Consider the following 13,407-nt stretch of genomic DNA (forward strand, 5'->3'; position numbering starts at 1 on the left):
TGTGCACCTCACATTATGGGCAAAGGGACCTGAAAGCTCTAATGGCCAGCCTTCATCCAGCAGCTATGGCACAGGCATGAGCATCAATTGCACATTCTGCACTGAACACACTGGCCAAGCTATTCCACCATGGGAGGCAGTGCACACCAGATCATGGCGACACACTGGCCAGGCTATTCCACCATGGGAGGCAGTGCACACCAGATCATGGCGACACACTGGCCAGGCTATTCCACCATGGGAGGCAGTGCACACCAGATCATGGCGACACACTGGCCAGGCTATTCCACCATGGGAGGCAGTGCACACCAGATCATGGCGACACACTGGCCAGGCTATTCCACCATGGGAGGCAGTGCACACAAGATCACGGCGACACACTGTACTTAGAGGCCGTCCTTTCTCTTGCAGGCCAAGCTGGCGAATAATCGCAAGAGCCGGACTGCGACCGGGGGAGGACGACCCCATATCCAGCCACTCACCGACCTGCAACATCGCATGGAGCGCCTCATGGGTGGCCGGGTGATTGGGCCCGTTGCATGTGGAGATGCCGACCCTGTTCTGGGCAGCAATGGTAAGGACATCACCTTTTGCACCTCTCTCGTCCCACTTGCGCATCAGATCTACATCCTTTGCCACTGTCCGACCAATGCGCTGAATGCCACCACTCATGCATCCCGCACTGACGCCCTCTCCTCACTCTAAAGCTACTCTTGTGCCTTCCTGCTTTCAGATGGTCAAGAGGAGGTCCCTCAACTTGCCAGTGACAGACCCTCCGAGGAGGAGCAGGAGGAGGAGCAAGAGGAAGGCGGCCCATCAGGGGAACCCTCAGCCGCGGCCACCCAGGCCAATGTAGGGGACACGTCTTCCCTGGAGGGCAGCGTGGCGGAAGTGTCGAAGGGGAGGGGAGCTGCGTGCTGCAGAAAGGCGGGAGGGGGGTGGAAGCTCGGCGGCCTTCTCCCCAGAGGGGGGATGCGTCGGAGGGGAGTCCAATTGCTGGGCCCAGCGGCCTCCAGCAACGCAGGAAGGGTCGGCCAGCTCGGCGGCCCTCTCCCCAGAGGGAGAGTCCGGCCTCCAGTCAGGAGATGCTCTTCGCCGAGGAGATGGAACGCCTCGAAGACTTGTCCGCGAACTCGGAGCGCCGGCACACGGAGCTCATGGCGGCAGTGGCACGGTTGCCTGAGTCCATCGATTCCCTCTCTCGGAGTGTGGCCGAGTTCGGGCCCTTAGAGGCCACCAGTCGGGCGGAATACCGGGCATGTCAGCGACTGGCCAGGTGATTAGTGGTGCCGTCCAGTCACTGGCTGCTCTGCTGCGGTCAGTGAACAGGTCAACACGGGCACTCACTGCTGCCACACTCGCTGTGTCAGCCAGGCATCGCCAGGCCACCCGGCGCGCTGCAGCAGCACATCGGTCTGTCCCTCGGCAGATTGGTGCGCATGCTGCAGTGCTGGCCCGGGCGAGTGCCAGTGCCTCAGGCGACCAGCGAGCGCCTGCCATCCGCCAGCTTGCCGCCATTCCTCCAGCCGCCACTGCCACTCCCCCAGTGGAGCTGCCAGGAGCTGCTGCAGCGACTGATGCTGGCCAGCCACAGCTGCAGCAATCAACAGCCGGCCGCTCGACGGCCAGACCTCGACTAGGCCGACCCCCAAGGGCATCTGCCGTCACGACATGTGCCCCTCAGGAGCCTGCCCCCAGCCTTGCAGCAGCCAATGGCCTTACTTTGAGGCGGAGCAGCAGGGCGGGCAGGGGCCACCCAAAGATGGCCAAGGCATCGCCCTAGCGGGCCAAATAGTCGAATGTGTGGCCATTTGTGTTTGTTTCTTGAGGCCGAGAATTGGATGTTTGTTTTTTGAAGGCCGATGATGTGATGTTTGTTTTGGACGAAGGCCGAGAATGACGGCCATTTTAGTTGCCCTATTTTGTTAATCCTCCCCAGGTTGTGGGAGCGAGTAATGTGTTTGAGTGTTTTTTGGGGGTTTCATCTGTTTTTGGTTTTCATGTGGGAAGGGCCCAGAGTTTGTACAATAAAGCATTTTATTTATTCACATTGTCCATGTTTGATCTTTGAAGTGTTTGTCGCCTTAACCGGCTGAGGGCTTGCGGAGCGGCTGCAATCATGTTCTATCATTGGCACAAGCCATTCCCTGACAGGGGGCCTAGAAGTGACGTTCAATAAGCCGACGACGGGCGGCCCTTGGACCTTGTGCGTCCCTCCTGGGCTGGTACTCCTCGCCCTCGTCGTCCTCATGCTCCTCCTGCTCCTCCTCCTGAGGTGGTGGTCCAACGTGAGGTGGCAGTGCCTGATCCTGCGGATAGCCAGGTTGTGCAGCATGCAGCAAACGATGACGAATTGGGAGACTCGATCCTGCGAATACTGGAGGGCTCCCCCGGAGCGGTCGAGACAGCGGAACCGTTGCTTGAGCACGCCGATTGTTTGTTCTATGAGGTTCCTCGTCGCTTGATGGCTCTCGTTGTATGCCTCTTCAGCAGGGGTCGTGGGCGCGCGGAGCGGGGTCATGAGCCAGGTACACAAAGGATAGCCTTTGTCCCCGATAAGCCATCCTCTTGGGGGAGGCTGTGCCTGGAACATGTCAGCCACAGTTGTCTGTCGCAGGATAAAGGCATCGTGGCTGCTGCCTGGAAAGCGGGCATTGACAGCTAGGATGCGCTGCCTGTGGTCACACACCAGCTGTACATTGAGGGAATGGTAGCCCTTCCGGTTGCGGTACTCCTCGGCATGCTCAAGAGGTGCCCGCAAAGCCACATGCGTGCAGTCAATGGCGCCCTGCACCATGGGGAAGCCCGCTATTCTTGCAAACCCCACTGCACGCTGCTGCTGCTTGTCCAGGGTCATGGGGAAGGAGATGAATTGATGTCTCCTTCTGAAAAGGGCTTCGGTCACCTGGCGGATGCAGCAATGCACGGCGAACTGGGAGATGTTAGCGATGTCCCCAGTAGCGGATTGGAAGGAGCCGGAGGCATAGAAGTTGAGAGCCACCGTCACCTTCACTGCCACCGACAGAGACGTCCTGCGCATCAGCTGTGGCTGCAGATCTCTCTGAAGCAGCCGGCAGATGTCTGCAACCACCTCCCTTCGGAATCGCAGCCTCCTAACACACATCGCGGCAGACATGGTCAGATAGGAGGTCTGCTGGCGGTATACCCTGCGTGGGTAAGGCCTCAGTTGGCGACGCCTGTTGCCCCCTCTGCGTCTAGCCAGGGCTGCCACTCTCTCACGGCGTCTGTAAGCCCTTCTGGCATAAGGCTGAAATTCAGCGTTGCCACCCAATGCAGCCCCCATTATATGCTGGCAAACACTGAGCTCTGAATGAAGGCAAAGATAATTGGTAAGCTCTGGCCTGAGCCAAAAATACCTGTCCAAGTGTTGGTCCAAACCAGTAAACTCTCCTCCTTGGTCTCTGTCCAAAAAACCGTTGCACAAGAGTGAATGCTGCAAAATGGCTGGCCTTTATACTGCTGGGTAAGTGCCCTTTAATTAGCGCTCCCCCCGGCCCGGCTGGCCTGTGTACCGTTCCACTTCACAGTCGCTCGGGATGCCCGGCGCACAATGGGCCGGTGCGAGTGAAGTTCCGGTTTGGGGCGCACAAAGGGCGTTGCACTATTAAATGACGTCATGATCTGCGCGCGCAGCAGGGCGCGCGCTAAGACTTTGCGTCGGCGCTAAATGTGTCCTGAAGTTGGGGAGAGGCGCAGATCGCGCTGCGCCCGGGCGATAAGCGCCTAGCGCTCGAGATCTACTCCCCCTAAGGCGCTAACGGCTGGCGCGCCCAACTGAATTTCTAGGCCAAAATCTTTATTTTCAGCACTTTCCAGTCTTGGACAGATTTGTGTGCACCTTTGGAAGTGGCTTAGTGAGTTGCAGTGAATGGTGAGACATAATGGTACCCCCCGCAATGGTGATGAGTGTGAAAGGAATGGCTTGGTCATTGGAGGGACGCTTTATGGTGTTGGTGTGCGGTGGTGCCAACCTGACCATCATGTGGCAGCCATATGGGTATACAGCGTTATATAAGTTAAGTAAATCTGGCCATGGTGAGGCCATCCCTGGCTTCCCGGTCAGCAATGTGCTCGGGTGCTGATGCCCTCTGCTCTGTGCAGCATCAGGTGATTGCGGAGTAGGTTGGTGGTGTTGTTGTTGGTGCTGCTGGTGTGCCTGGTGCTGATGGTGTTGGGGCTCATCGTGGTCAGATTCTGAGGACCGAGGTGAGACAGTATAAATTGCACCCATGTTGATGGAACAGATGGCAGGCGAAGTAGAGATGACAGAAGCAATCTGTCAATGGTGAGAGAGGTTCTTCCAATGAGGTGACACTGGATGGAGACTTTGTTGGAAAGACTTGCAGCCTGCAGAATCTGTGCTGGGAATGCAGTGATCAATAGCCTCTGCCTGAGGAAAGTGATCAGCTGTCAGGTGGGAGCTTTTATTGTACATTTCATGCTGTCAACTAATCAGCTGGAGCAATGGCCACTGAACTCCCGCCTCAGGTTGACAGACGTGGTTCCCGAGCAGCATGGTTCTCATGGCTATCCAGGTAAATTTAAAAGGTAAGGTTAAAAAGACTCTTAAGGGTCTGAGAACAAGCTAATAATACTTTAAATTGGGTCACCCGCCTCTGCCGGTCGGATCACTGCCGCGCTGACAGACGCGCCTGAGGGAAAGGTGTGTGGGGGTGGGATGACGGCGGGTTCCCGACCCGCTACAAAAAATATCAACTTTCCCACCAGACCCGCTTATAATCGCGTCCACAACCACCCCAGAAAATTCTGGCCATTCACTCTGTCCTTAATTATAGATTCCAATATTTTTCCCACAAGTTACAACAGATGTTAGACTAACAGGTCTATAATTTCCTGGTTTCTCGCTTGCACCTTTCTTAAATAATGTAGTTACAAGCAAGCTACTGCAGTGAAGAAAGTTTATAGAGCTTAGGGCATGACACCTTTTTTGGATAAGTTTCAGTAAGTCTCATTCATGTTATGCTAACGTGACTATTGTGGATACAAAGGAAACAGACTCATATCTAAATAAAAATAAGTGGATTGGAGGCATTAAACTATACATATAGGGGTGCAATGGATTAGCTTTGGCCCCTGGGTTTGAATCCAGCCAGATGGATGGGATGAAAGTCTATGCTTACTGCTGACTGTGGTGATCTTGTGTGAAATTAATAGTGACTTTCTCAATCCAGTTCTCATTGGATACATATCCACAATACTGCCTCATTTGATATAAACTGGTATTCCCATTAAGAGAGTTCACAACTAGTTTAGGAAAAGGGGAAATTTACTCTGTGGAAGATGTTTTTCTGAGGTTGGAGCTAGGGGCATATCATTGGAGCTGTGTTATACCTCACCTCAGCTGGATCCTGACAATAGGTACAAAAATGACAACTGTTCCAGGTTGCAGCAGTACAGATGGCCTTGAGAGGATTTCTCTAAATGCTTACCTGCAATTTGGCCAATGCATGAGTAAGGTTTCAATATAGTATGTTACTGTAGGGTTACTCTTTTCATGTATAGGAACCAACTTCGTTCTCTAACTCGGTTTAGTTTTATTGTACAACAACTTTCTCAAAGCTCAATACTCAAACTGTTTTGGGCATTTGTGAAAGAATGGTGACATTCCTTTTCGCAGTTGATATTCTGATATTGTTGGACTGACCTGGGGACCTAGGGCACTCGAGCCACCATCTTGAACAATAAGCTAACCACTGGGATATGGAGGTGGGTGCTGCCAGGTGCAGTATAAGAACATAAGAAATAGGAACATAAGCAATAGGAGCAGGAGTAGGCCATACGGCCCTTTGAGCCTGCTCCGCTATTCAATATGATCACGGCTGATATTCAACCTCATGTATCATGGCTTTGCACAGCTCAAAAGGGAGTACTCAAGGTATAGATTGGAAGATACAAGGGGTGTCTGTCCCAACCTCTGATTCATGTTTATATCTGGGGGCTTTGGGGCTAAATTTAGTTTGGACATACTTCTTTCGAGATGCACTGAGAAGGGGCAAAGTCTTTTTTGTCTTTTTTCAATGACAGCAAAGTCCCAATGTAGGTTAAGGTTGTGATGTATATGACATGTGTTCTTCATGGTTTATAACTTCTAGGCAAACTAGAACTTCCTTTAGTTCCTATGCAAGATTCAGCTGTGAGGTGGATTTGTGTAAAAAGGAAAACAGTTTCAGGGACAGAGAGCTCCTGTCTACACTGACCTGTGGCTCAGCAACCCAGTGGGGAAGCCAACCTCATGGCAGGTGTGCCCCTTTTCCAAAAGTCCCTGTATTAAGCTCTGAGTGAAGCTCTGGCATGCAGCATTGGAATTGGGCATCGAGAACATCAAGGCTTTGCATTAGTCCACACTGAAAGTAGATGTTTGTCATACAGCTAATGAGAAACTCGAGACTTGGGAATACAACTGCTAGAAGGTGTTATCTGAAGGCCTCGTATGAGGACAGCTGCTCACACATCCAGAGTTTAGTGCCGACCATAATTGCAGAGAGATAAGCTGATAAAGGTCTGAATCTCAAATCAATGGAAATACAATTCAATGAGTATAGTGTATGTTCATGCAATGATCAGGAGGATGTGATGCATTCACCTCTAAGCCTTAGTTCTGCCAACCTGCACAAAGCTCTCTACACTTAGGTAAGTGGTGTTTCTCATTAAGGGGAGTGAGTATGTACTGCACTTCGGGTAAAATGAAATTTTCCTGTGTGAATTTCTCAATAGTTTGCTTTGGTGATGGGTTTCTGCGCATGCAAGACATCCAGCTGGTCAAAAAAATAACTCAATACTTGTACCGTTCCAATATTGCTGAATGTTTGTCCATGACATCTTACTTTGTCAGCAGCTGTTAGTCTTGTCCATGGCTTGTCTGCTCGTCTGTCATAATCCTGGGCCTCAGCCACCTCCACGTAGTCACTGAAACGGATAAGGATTTTTCTCTCCCTCAACTCCTCCACAGTAGGCCTTTGGCTAAGCTAGAAAAACAAAATTGATATTGTAAATTTACAAGACAATGTTAGTAACCGGTTTGGAATCTTTTCCATTACTAGTAAAGGTGGCTCACTCAAGACTCATCGGCTTCTTCTAGTGTTTGTTATGTTCATAAATAAATCGACATTTTCATTATGAACAGCTAGCTTGAGCTAGTCATTTATTCAGCCATGTGGACTAGTGTACAGGCATCCATCTTGACTACTGCCTTGTGGGTAGCCCCCTACTAAACATACAGCTCCACCTAGTGTACTATTCTAGAATGACATGTTACTGATCATTACATCCCCCTTCCTTAGATGTTAAACAAAATCAATATAAATCAATCATAACAACATAAACATCTTCACAACAGTCAACACATTTTCAAAGATTTATTTTATGAACTCTAAGCTTTTCATTCTTTAATTATAGTTTTCTTTGTACTCAAAGATTAAGTCTATTAGGCTTTTTCACTTCACGTGTGGATCTTCTCAGCACAGGTAAGTCTGATGTGTTTTCATGAGAGCCTGTATGTGTGTTTGTGTTCGATTGTTCTGGTGATGAGTGACAAGATTCAGTTGCGGCATTGTCATCGATTTGCTCTTGGATAGTTTCTTGTGTTTTCAGGAGGGAACGCCGGTTCCTCCTGAGAATCTGTCCTTCCTCAGTTCTAACAGTGTATGACCTTGGTCCTACTTCCTCAAGAACTGTAGCTTTCCTGTTCCATGCATCTGGATCCTCAATCCTGACAACATCATCCCTTGTCAATGGTTTCAGTTTTGGATGACTTGTCATAGTGTGATTTCTGTTTCAGCTTTAACAGTTGAAGTCTCTGTCTCAGTTCCTTACTCTGCTTTTCTTTTGCACAGCAGGGTAGAGTTGTGTGCAACTTGCGACCCATTAGGAGTTCAGCAGGTGAAGAACCAGAGTCTAAAGGGGAGGCACGGTAACTCAGCAGGGCGAGATAAGGATCAGACTTGCTTTCTGTTGCTTTCTTCAGTAGCTGTTTGAGAACTTGAACACCTTTCTCTGCCTTACCATTCGACTGAGCCTACAGAGGACTGGATGTGATGTGTTGAAAGTCATAATGTGCTGCAAACTGTTGCCACTCCTTACAGTTGAAGCACGGACCATTGTCGCTAACGGCAATCTTGGGAATTCCATGTCTGGCGAAGATGGATTTAACATGCATTATGACACTGCTTGCTGATGTGCTTGAGAGCAGCGCCATCTCAGGATAGTTAGAATAGTAGTCAATCACTATTAGATAGTCTTTACCATTCAAATGAAAGAGGTCCATACCAACCTTTTGCCATGGTGCTGTTGGTAAGTCAGCTACTATCATTGGTTCCTTTGCTTGTTTGTTTTGGTGTTCCTGACATGTCTCATATTTGCCTATCATGTTCTCAATGTCCTTACTTATGCCAGGCCAATAAACAGTGTCTCTTGCTCTCCTTTTACATTTTTCAATTCCGAGGTGTCCCTCATGAATCCTTTTGAGCATGTCTCGACGTAGAGCCTGTGGAATTACTATTCTGTTCTGTTTTAGTAATAGTCCACTTGCGACACTCAACTCTGACCTGATGTGAAAGTACTTTGGACAGGAACCTTTTGGCCAACCATGATGAATGTTCTCTATTACTGTTTGTAACACTGTGGCCTAGAAATTGAGTGCCCTTAGCGCCGATTTTGCGGCGCTAGAGGGCCTAGCGCTGCATTTGGCGCCGGCGCCGAAATTGCCTGGGGCCCTTACGCCACGGTAGACCGGTAGCGCTGCGCCGGCACTGATGACGTCATCGGTGTGCGCAGCGTCCCGGTTGCCATGCCGACGGGCCCCAGCGCCGAAATTCAGTTGCGGCCGCCTCGCCCGTGACAGCCGCAACTAAGACTCTGGCAACAGAGTCTTACGAGTCTTTGCGCCGGCGCATTAAAGGCCCCGCGGCGGCCGGCCGCTTTCCCGCCGGCCGCCTGGCCGCAGCTCCCTCCCCAGACTTCCCCCCCCCCCCCCCCGGAACAGAAGCAAGCCCGGCACTTGTCCGAGGTGCCGGGCTCATTTTTTAAAAGATTTTCGCGGGCCGCGATCGGGTGCAGGCAGCTCCTCCTTAAGGGGAGGAGGCCTGCACTTCCCGAGCCTGCCGCACCGCATGCCGCAGCGCCGGAATTGCGGCGCAAAATGGCAGTTAGCGCCGATTTACCGCCGCAAAGACCCTTCAGTAGCGCCGGCAACCGTTTGGGCGCGGCCCTGCTGAATTTTTGGCGCGCGCAGGGGGACTTAGCGCCGGCACTAACTTCCGGCGCTAAAGCCCTGGCTAAGCCAAAACTCAATTTCTAGGCCTGTATCTTTTACTGTTTCTTCTGCTATTTGCTTTGATTTTGTGTCTGACATGGGCAGCGCAGCAGTGACCATACTCACATGAACATCCACGTCTTCCTCAGTAGAGCTCACATGACTCATTGTTGGTGCTCGGGATAGTGCATCTGCTAACACTATGTGTTTGCCTGGTGTGTAGATCAGTTCAAAGTCATATCTTTGCAGCTTCATCATGAGTCGTTGAATCCTTGGAGACATTTCATTCAGGTTTTTTTTAATGATGGCAACCAGTGGACAGTGGTCTGTCTCAACTGTGAAGGTGGGAAGTCCATATATGTAGCCATGGAACTTTTCTAGTCCAACTACCAAGCCTAGACATTCCTTTTCAATCTGGGCGTATCGACACTCAGAATCAGTCATAGACCTGGAGGCATAGGCAACAGGCTTCCAATCTTCACCCTCTGCTTGTAGCAAGACCTCACCTAGGCCATCTTTTGATGCATCCGTTGACACTTTGATTCTCTTTGTTGGGTCAAAGAAGGTGAGTACAGGTGTGGTTGTCAGCACTGTTTTGAGGTTCATCCACTCTTGTTCATGTCTTTCTGTCCGTGTGAACTCATTTGTTTTATGTAGCAGGTCTCGCAGACAGGCTGTCTTGGCTGACAAGTTAGGAATGAACTTTCCAATGAAGTATATCATCCCCATGATGCGTAGCACTCCTTTTTTGTCAGTGGGTCAGGGCATGTTGAGTATGGTGTTTACTTTTTCCATATCTGGCTCTATTCCTTTACCAGATAGATTATCTCCTAGGAAAGTGACTTCCTGGATGCCAAACTGACACTTGGCTTTGTTGAGCTTCAGTCCATTCCGGCGTATGCTCTGTAGCACTTTAGTCAGTCTCTCATTGTGTTCTTTCAGTGTGGAGCCCCAGATGATGATGTCATCAACATAGACCCGAACTCCTTCCAGACCTTCAATTATGTGTTCCATCGCTCTATGAAAGATTTCAGATGCAGATATTATCCCGAAAGGCATTCTGAGGAAACAATACCTGCCAAATGGTGTGTTGAAGGTACAGTATTTGGTGCTCTCTTCATCCAGTTTTAGTTGCCAAAATCCTTGTGAGGCATCGAGCTTTGTGAAGTATCTGGCACCTGACATTTCACTGGTGATATCTTCTCGCTTGGGAATCTGGTAGTGTTCACATTTTATGTTTGCATTTAAGTCCTTTGGATCCATGCATACTCTTAGATCATTGTTCTTTTTCTTTACACATACCATGGAGTTAACCCAGTCTGTTGGCTCTTCGACTTTCCTGATGACTCCTAGTGTGGTCATTCTGTCCAGTTCTTTCTTGAGCCGGTCACGCAGGGGTGCTGGAACTCTCCGTGGAGCATGTACCACTGGCTGAGCATCCTACTTTAGCTGGATATTGTAAGTGAATGGTAGAATTCCAAATCCTTTGAACACATCCTGGAAATTACTCACTACAGAATCCACTGAGTCACCTGGTCTGCTTATGGCACAGTTTATACGGTAGACTCTCTTGACCAGTTCTAAGTCCTCACAAGCTTTGTCAACTAATAGTGAATCAAGTCCTTCAGCCACAACAGAAAACATGAGATGATGCACTTTGTCTTTGACTGTCACTTTAAGTCTGCATACACCTAAGCTATCAATTTTCTGTCCATTATATTTCGTCAGTAGTACTGACTTTTTCTGTATTTTGGGCTTTTCTTTCATATTTTTAATGTCACGCATACTGATTAAGTTTGCTTTTGCCCCAGTGTCTAGTTTCAATGTAACTAATGCTCCATTTACCTGCAGTGGCATCATCCATTTGTCCTCTTTTACTGCATTAACTTTATGTTCAGCATTGTCCATTCCCGAGGGCTGCACATTTTCTGTATCCTTTTCGATATTGTCACATGACACCATTCCTACAAAAAATGTCTCACTTAAATCAGTGTCCTCAATCACATTGACTTGTTGCCCTTTCTTTGTTTTTACTTTTGAAAAGCATTGTTTGGCAAAGTGATTCTTTCCATTACATTTTGTGCACATTTTCCCAAACGCTGGGCATTGTCTTGACTGGTGCTGGTAACCACAGCGTTTACAATTAAAAATTCCATCCTCCGATTGCTTTGCATTTCTGTTCTGCCCACGTTTCTTCCCTTTGTAGGACACAGCACCGACAGCAGCACAGTCACTCATTACAGTCGCATCATTATTAATTTCACTGAAAGTCTTTGCGTGCTGTTGAGCTAGCTCACTGGCATGGCATATTTTCACAGCATTCTCCAATGTTAGTTCGGTTTCTCTCAACAAACGTTCCCTGACCTTTTTATCATGAATACCAAACACAATCTGGTCACGAATCATGGATGATTTCAGTTCAGAGAAATTACATGTCTGTGCTTTCACTTTCAGATCGGTCACAAAGCTATCAAAAGTCTCATTTTGCTGCTGCGTCCGTGAACGGAACACGTACGTCTCATAGGTCTCGTTCTTTTTTGGAGAACAATGTGTATCAAACTTCTTTAGCACATCGTCCATTTTTTCTCTGTCCTCCTCTTGATCAAAGACAAACGTATTAAATACCTCTATCGCCTGCGGGCCTGCAACCGTGAGCAGTAACGCTATTTTCCTTGCGTCTGGCTTCATACTGAACCCGATGGCAGCAATGTAGAGTTCGAATTGTTGTTTGAAAGTCCGCCAATTGCAGTCGACATCCCCCGTGAGTTTCAAAACCTCCGGTGGCTTCAAATTCTCCATGTCGCATTTCACAATATTCAGCAGATATTACCACTTCTGGTACCATGTTATGTTCATAAATAAATAGACGTTTTCAATATGAACAGCTAGCTTGAGCTAGTCATTTATTCAGCCATGTGGACTAGTGTACAGGCATCCATCTTGACTACTGCCTTGTGGGTAGCCCCCTACTAAACATACAGCTCCACCTAGTGTACCATTCTAGAATGACATGTTACTGATCATTACAGTGTTCTTCTCGTGCTTCTTCTGTTAGTCACTTCCAACAGTATAGGGTTACTTCGCAGGTAACTAATCTTACCAATGCATGGATAATCTGGTCACATTTCAGGGTAGGCATTTCCATCGATTTAATGTGAAATGTGAACTGATGGAAATTTCACCTGCTATCAGTACACGTCAGAAATTCAAGTACACTGCCTACAATGACTGCGAAGAAACATAGAAACATAGAAGATAGGAGCAGGAGTAGGCCATTCGGCCCTTCGAGCCTGCTCCGCCATTCAATGAGATCATGGCTGATCATCCAAATTCAGTACTCTGTCCCTGCCTTCTCCCCATATCCCTTGATCCCTTTAGCCTTAAGAAATATATCCAACTCCTTCTTGAATATATTTAATGAACTTACCTCCACCGCTCTCTGTGGCAGAGAATTCCACAGGTTCACCACTCTCTGGGTGAAGAAATTCCTTCTCATTTCAGTCCTAAATGGCTTACCCCTTATCCTTAGACTATGAGCCCTGGTTCTGGTCTCCCCAGCCATCGGAAACATCCTTCCTGCATCTAGTCTGTCCAGGCCTGACAGAATTTTATAGGTTTCGATGAGATCCCCTCTCAAGCTTCTAAACTCCAGTGAGTATAAGCCCAATCGACACAATCTCTCCTCATACGTCATTCCTGCCATCCCAGGTATCAGCCTGGTGAATCTTCGCTGCACTCCTTCCATGGCAAGAACATCCTTCCTCAGATAAGGCGACCAAAACTGCACACAATACTCAAGGTGCGGTCTCACCAAGGCCCTGTACAACTGCAGCAAGACATCCTTGTTCCTGTACTCGAACCCTCTTGCTACGAAGGCCAACATACCATTTGCCTTCTTAACTGTCTGCTGCACCTGCATGCTTACCTTCAGCGACTGGTGCACAAGAACACCCACGTGGGCAGTGCACGTTTGAATTTTCTGCTTTACACTGCTGTGAGAAAGGATCCCTGCTGACTGCACAGATCCATAATATTACCACCATAGTGATTCTCATTAAATGTGAATTAGTGCACTGCTTCACGTGCACTGATTACATGGAGGTGGCTGAGGCCCA

General features: G+C 48.9%; 1 protein-coding gene across 2 annotated transcripts in view; it reads right to left on the bottom strand.

Moving 5' to 3' along the window:
- The window catches only part of LOC147117641 (phosphatase and actin regulator 1-like), a 698,578-nt gene that overhangs the window by 29,410 nt on the left and 655,761 nt on the right, over positions 1-13,407 (bottom strand). For both annotated transcript variants that reach the window (XM_085988804.1, XM_085988803.1), the window contains one exon: positions 6,867-7,007. In XM_085988804.1, the coding sequence (XP_085844930.1) occupies positions 6,867-7,007 (141 nt within the window). The remainder of the gene's footprint in view (positions 1-6,866; positions 7,008-13,407) is intronic.

This window comes from Somniosus microcephalus, chromosome 5 (genome assembly GCF_052327205.1).
Source record: "Somniosus microcephalus isolate GS21.2 chromosome 5, FLI_Smic_1.0, whole genome shotgun sequence".
NCBI classification, from domain to species: Eukaryota; Metazoa; Chordata; class Chondrichthyes; order Squaliformes; family Somniosidae; genus Somniosus; species Somniosus microcephalus.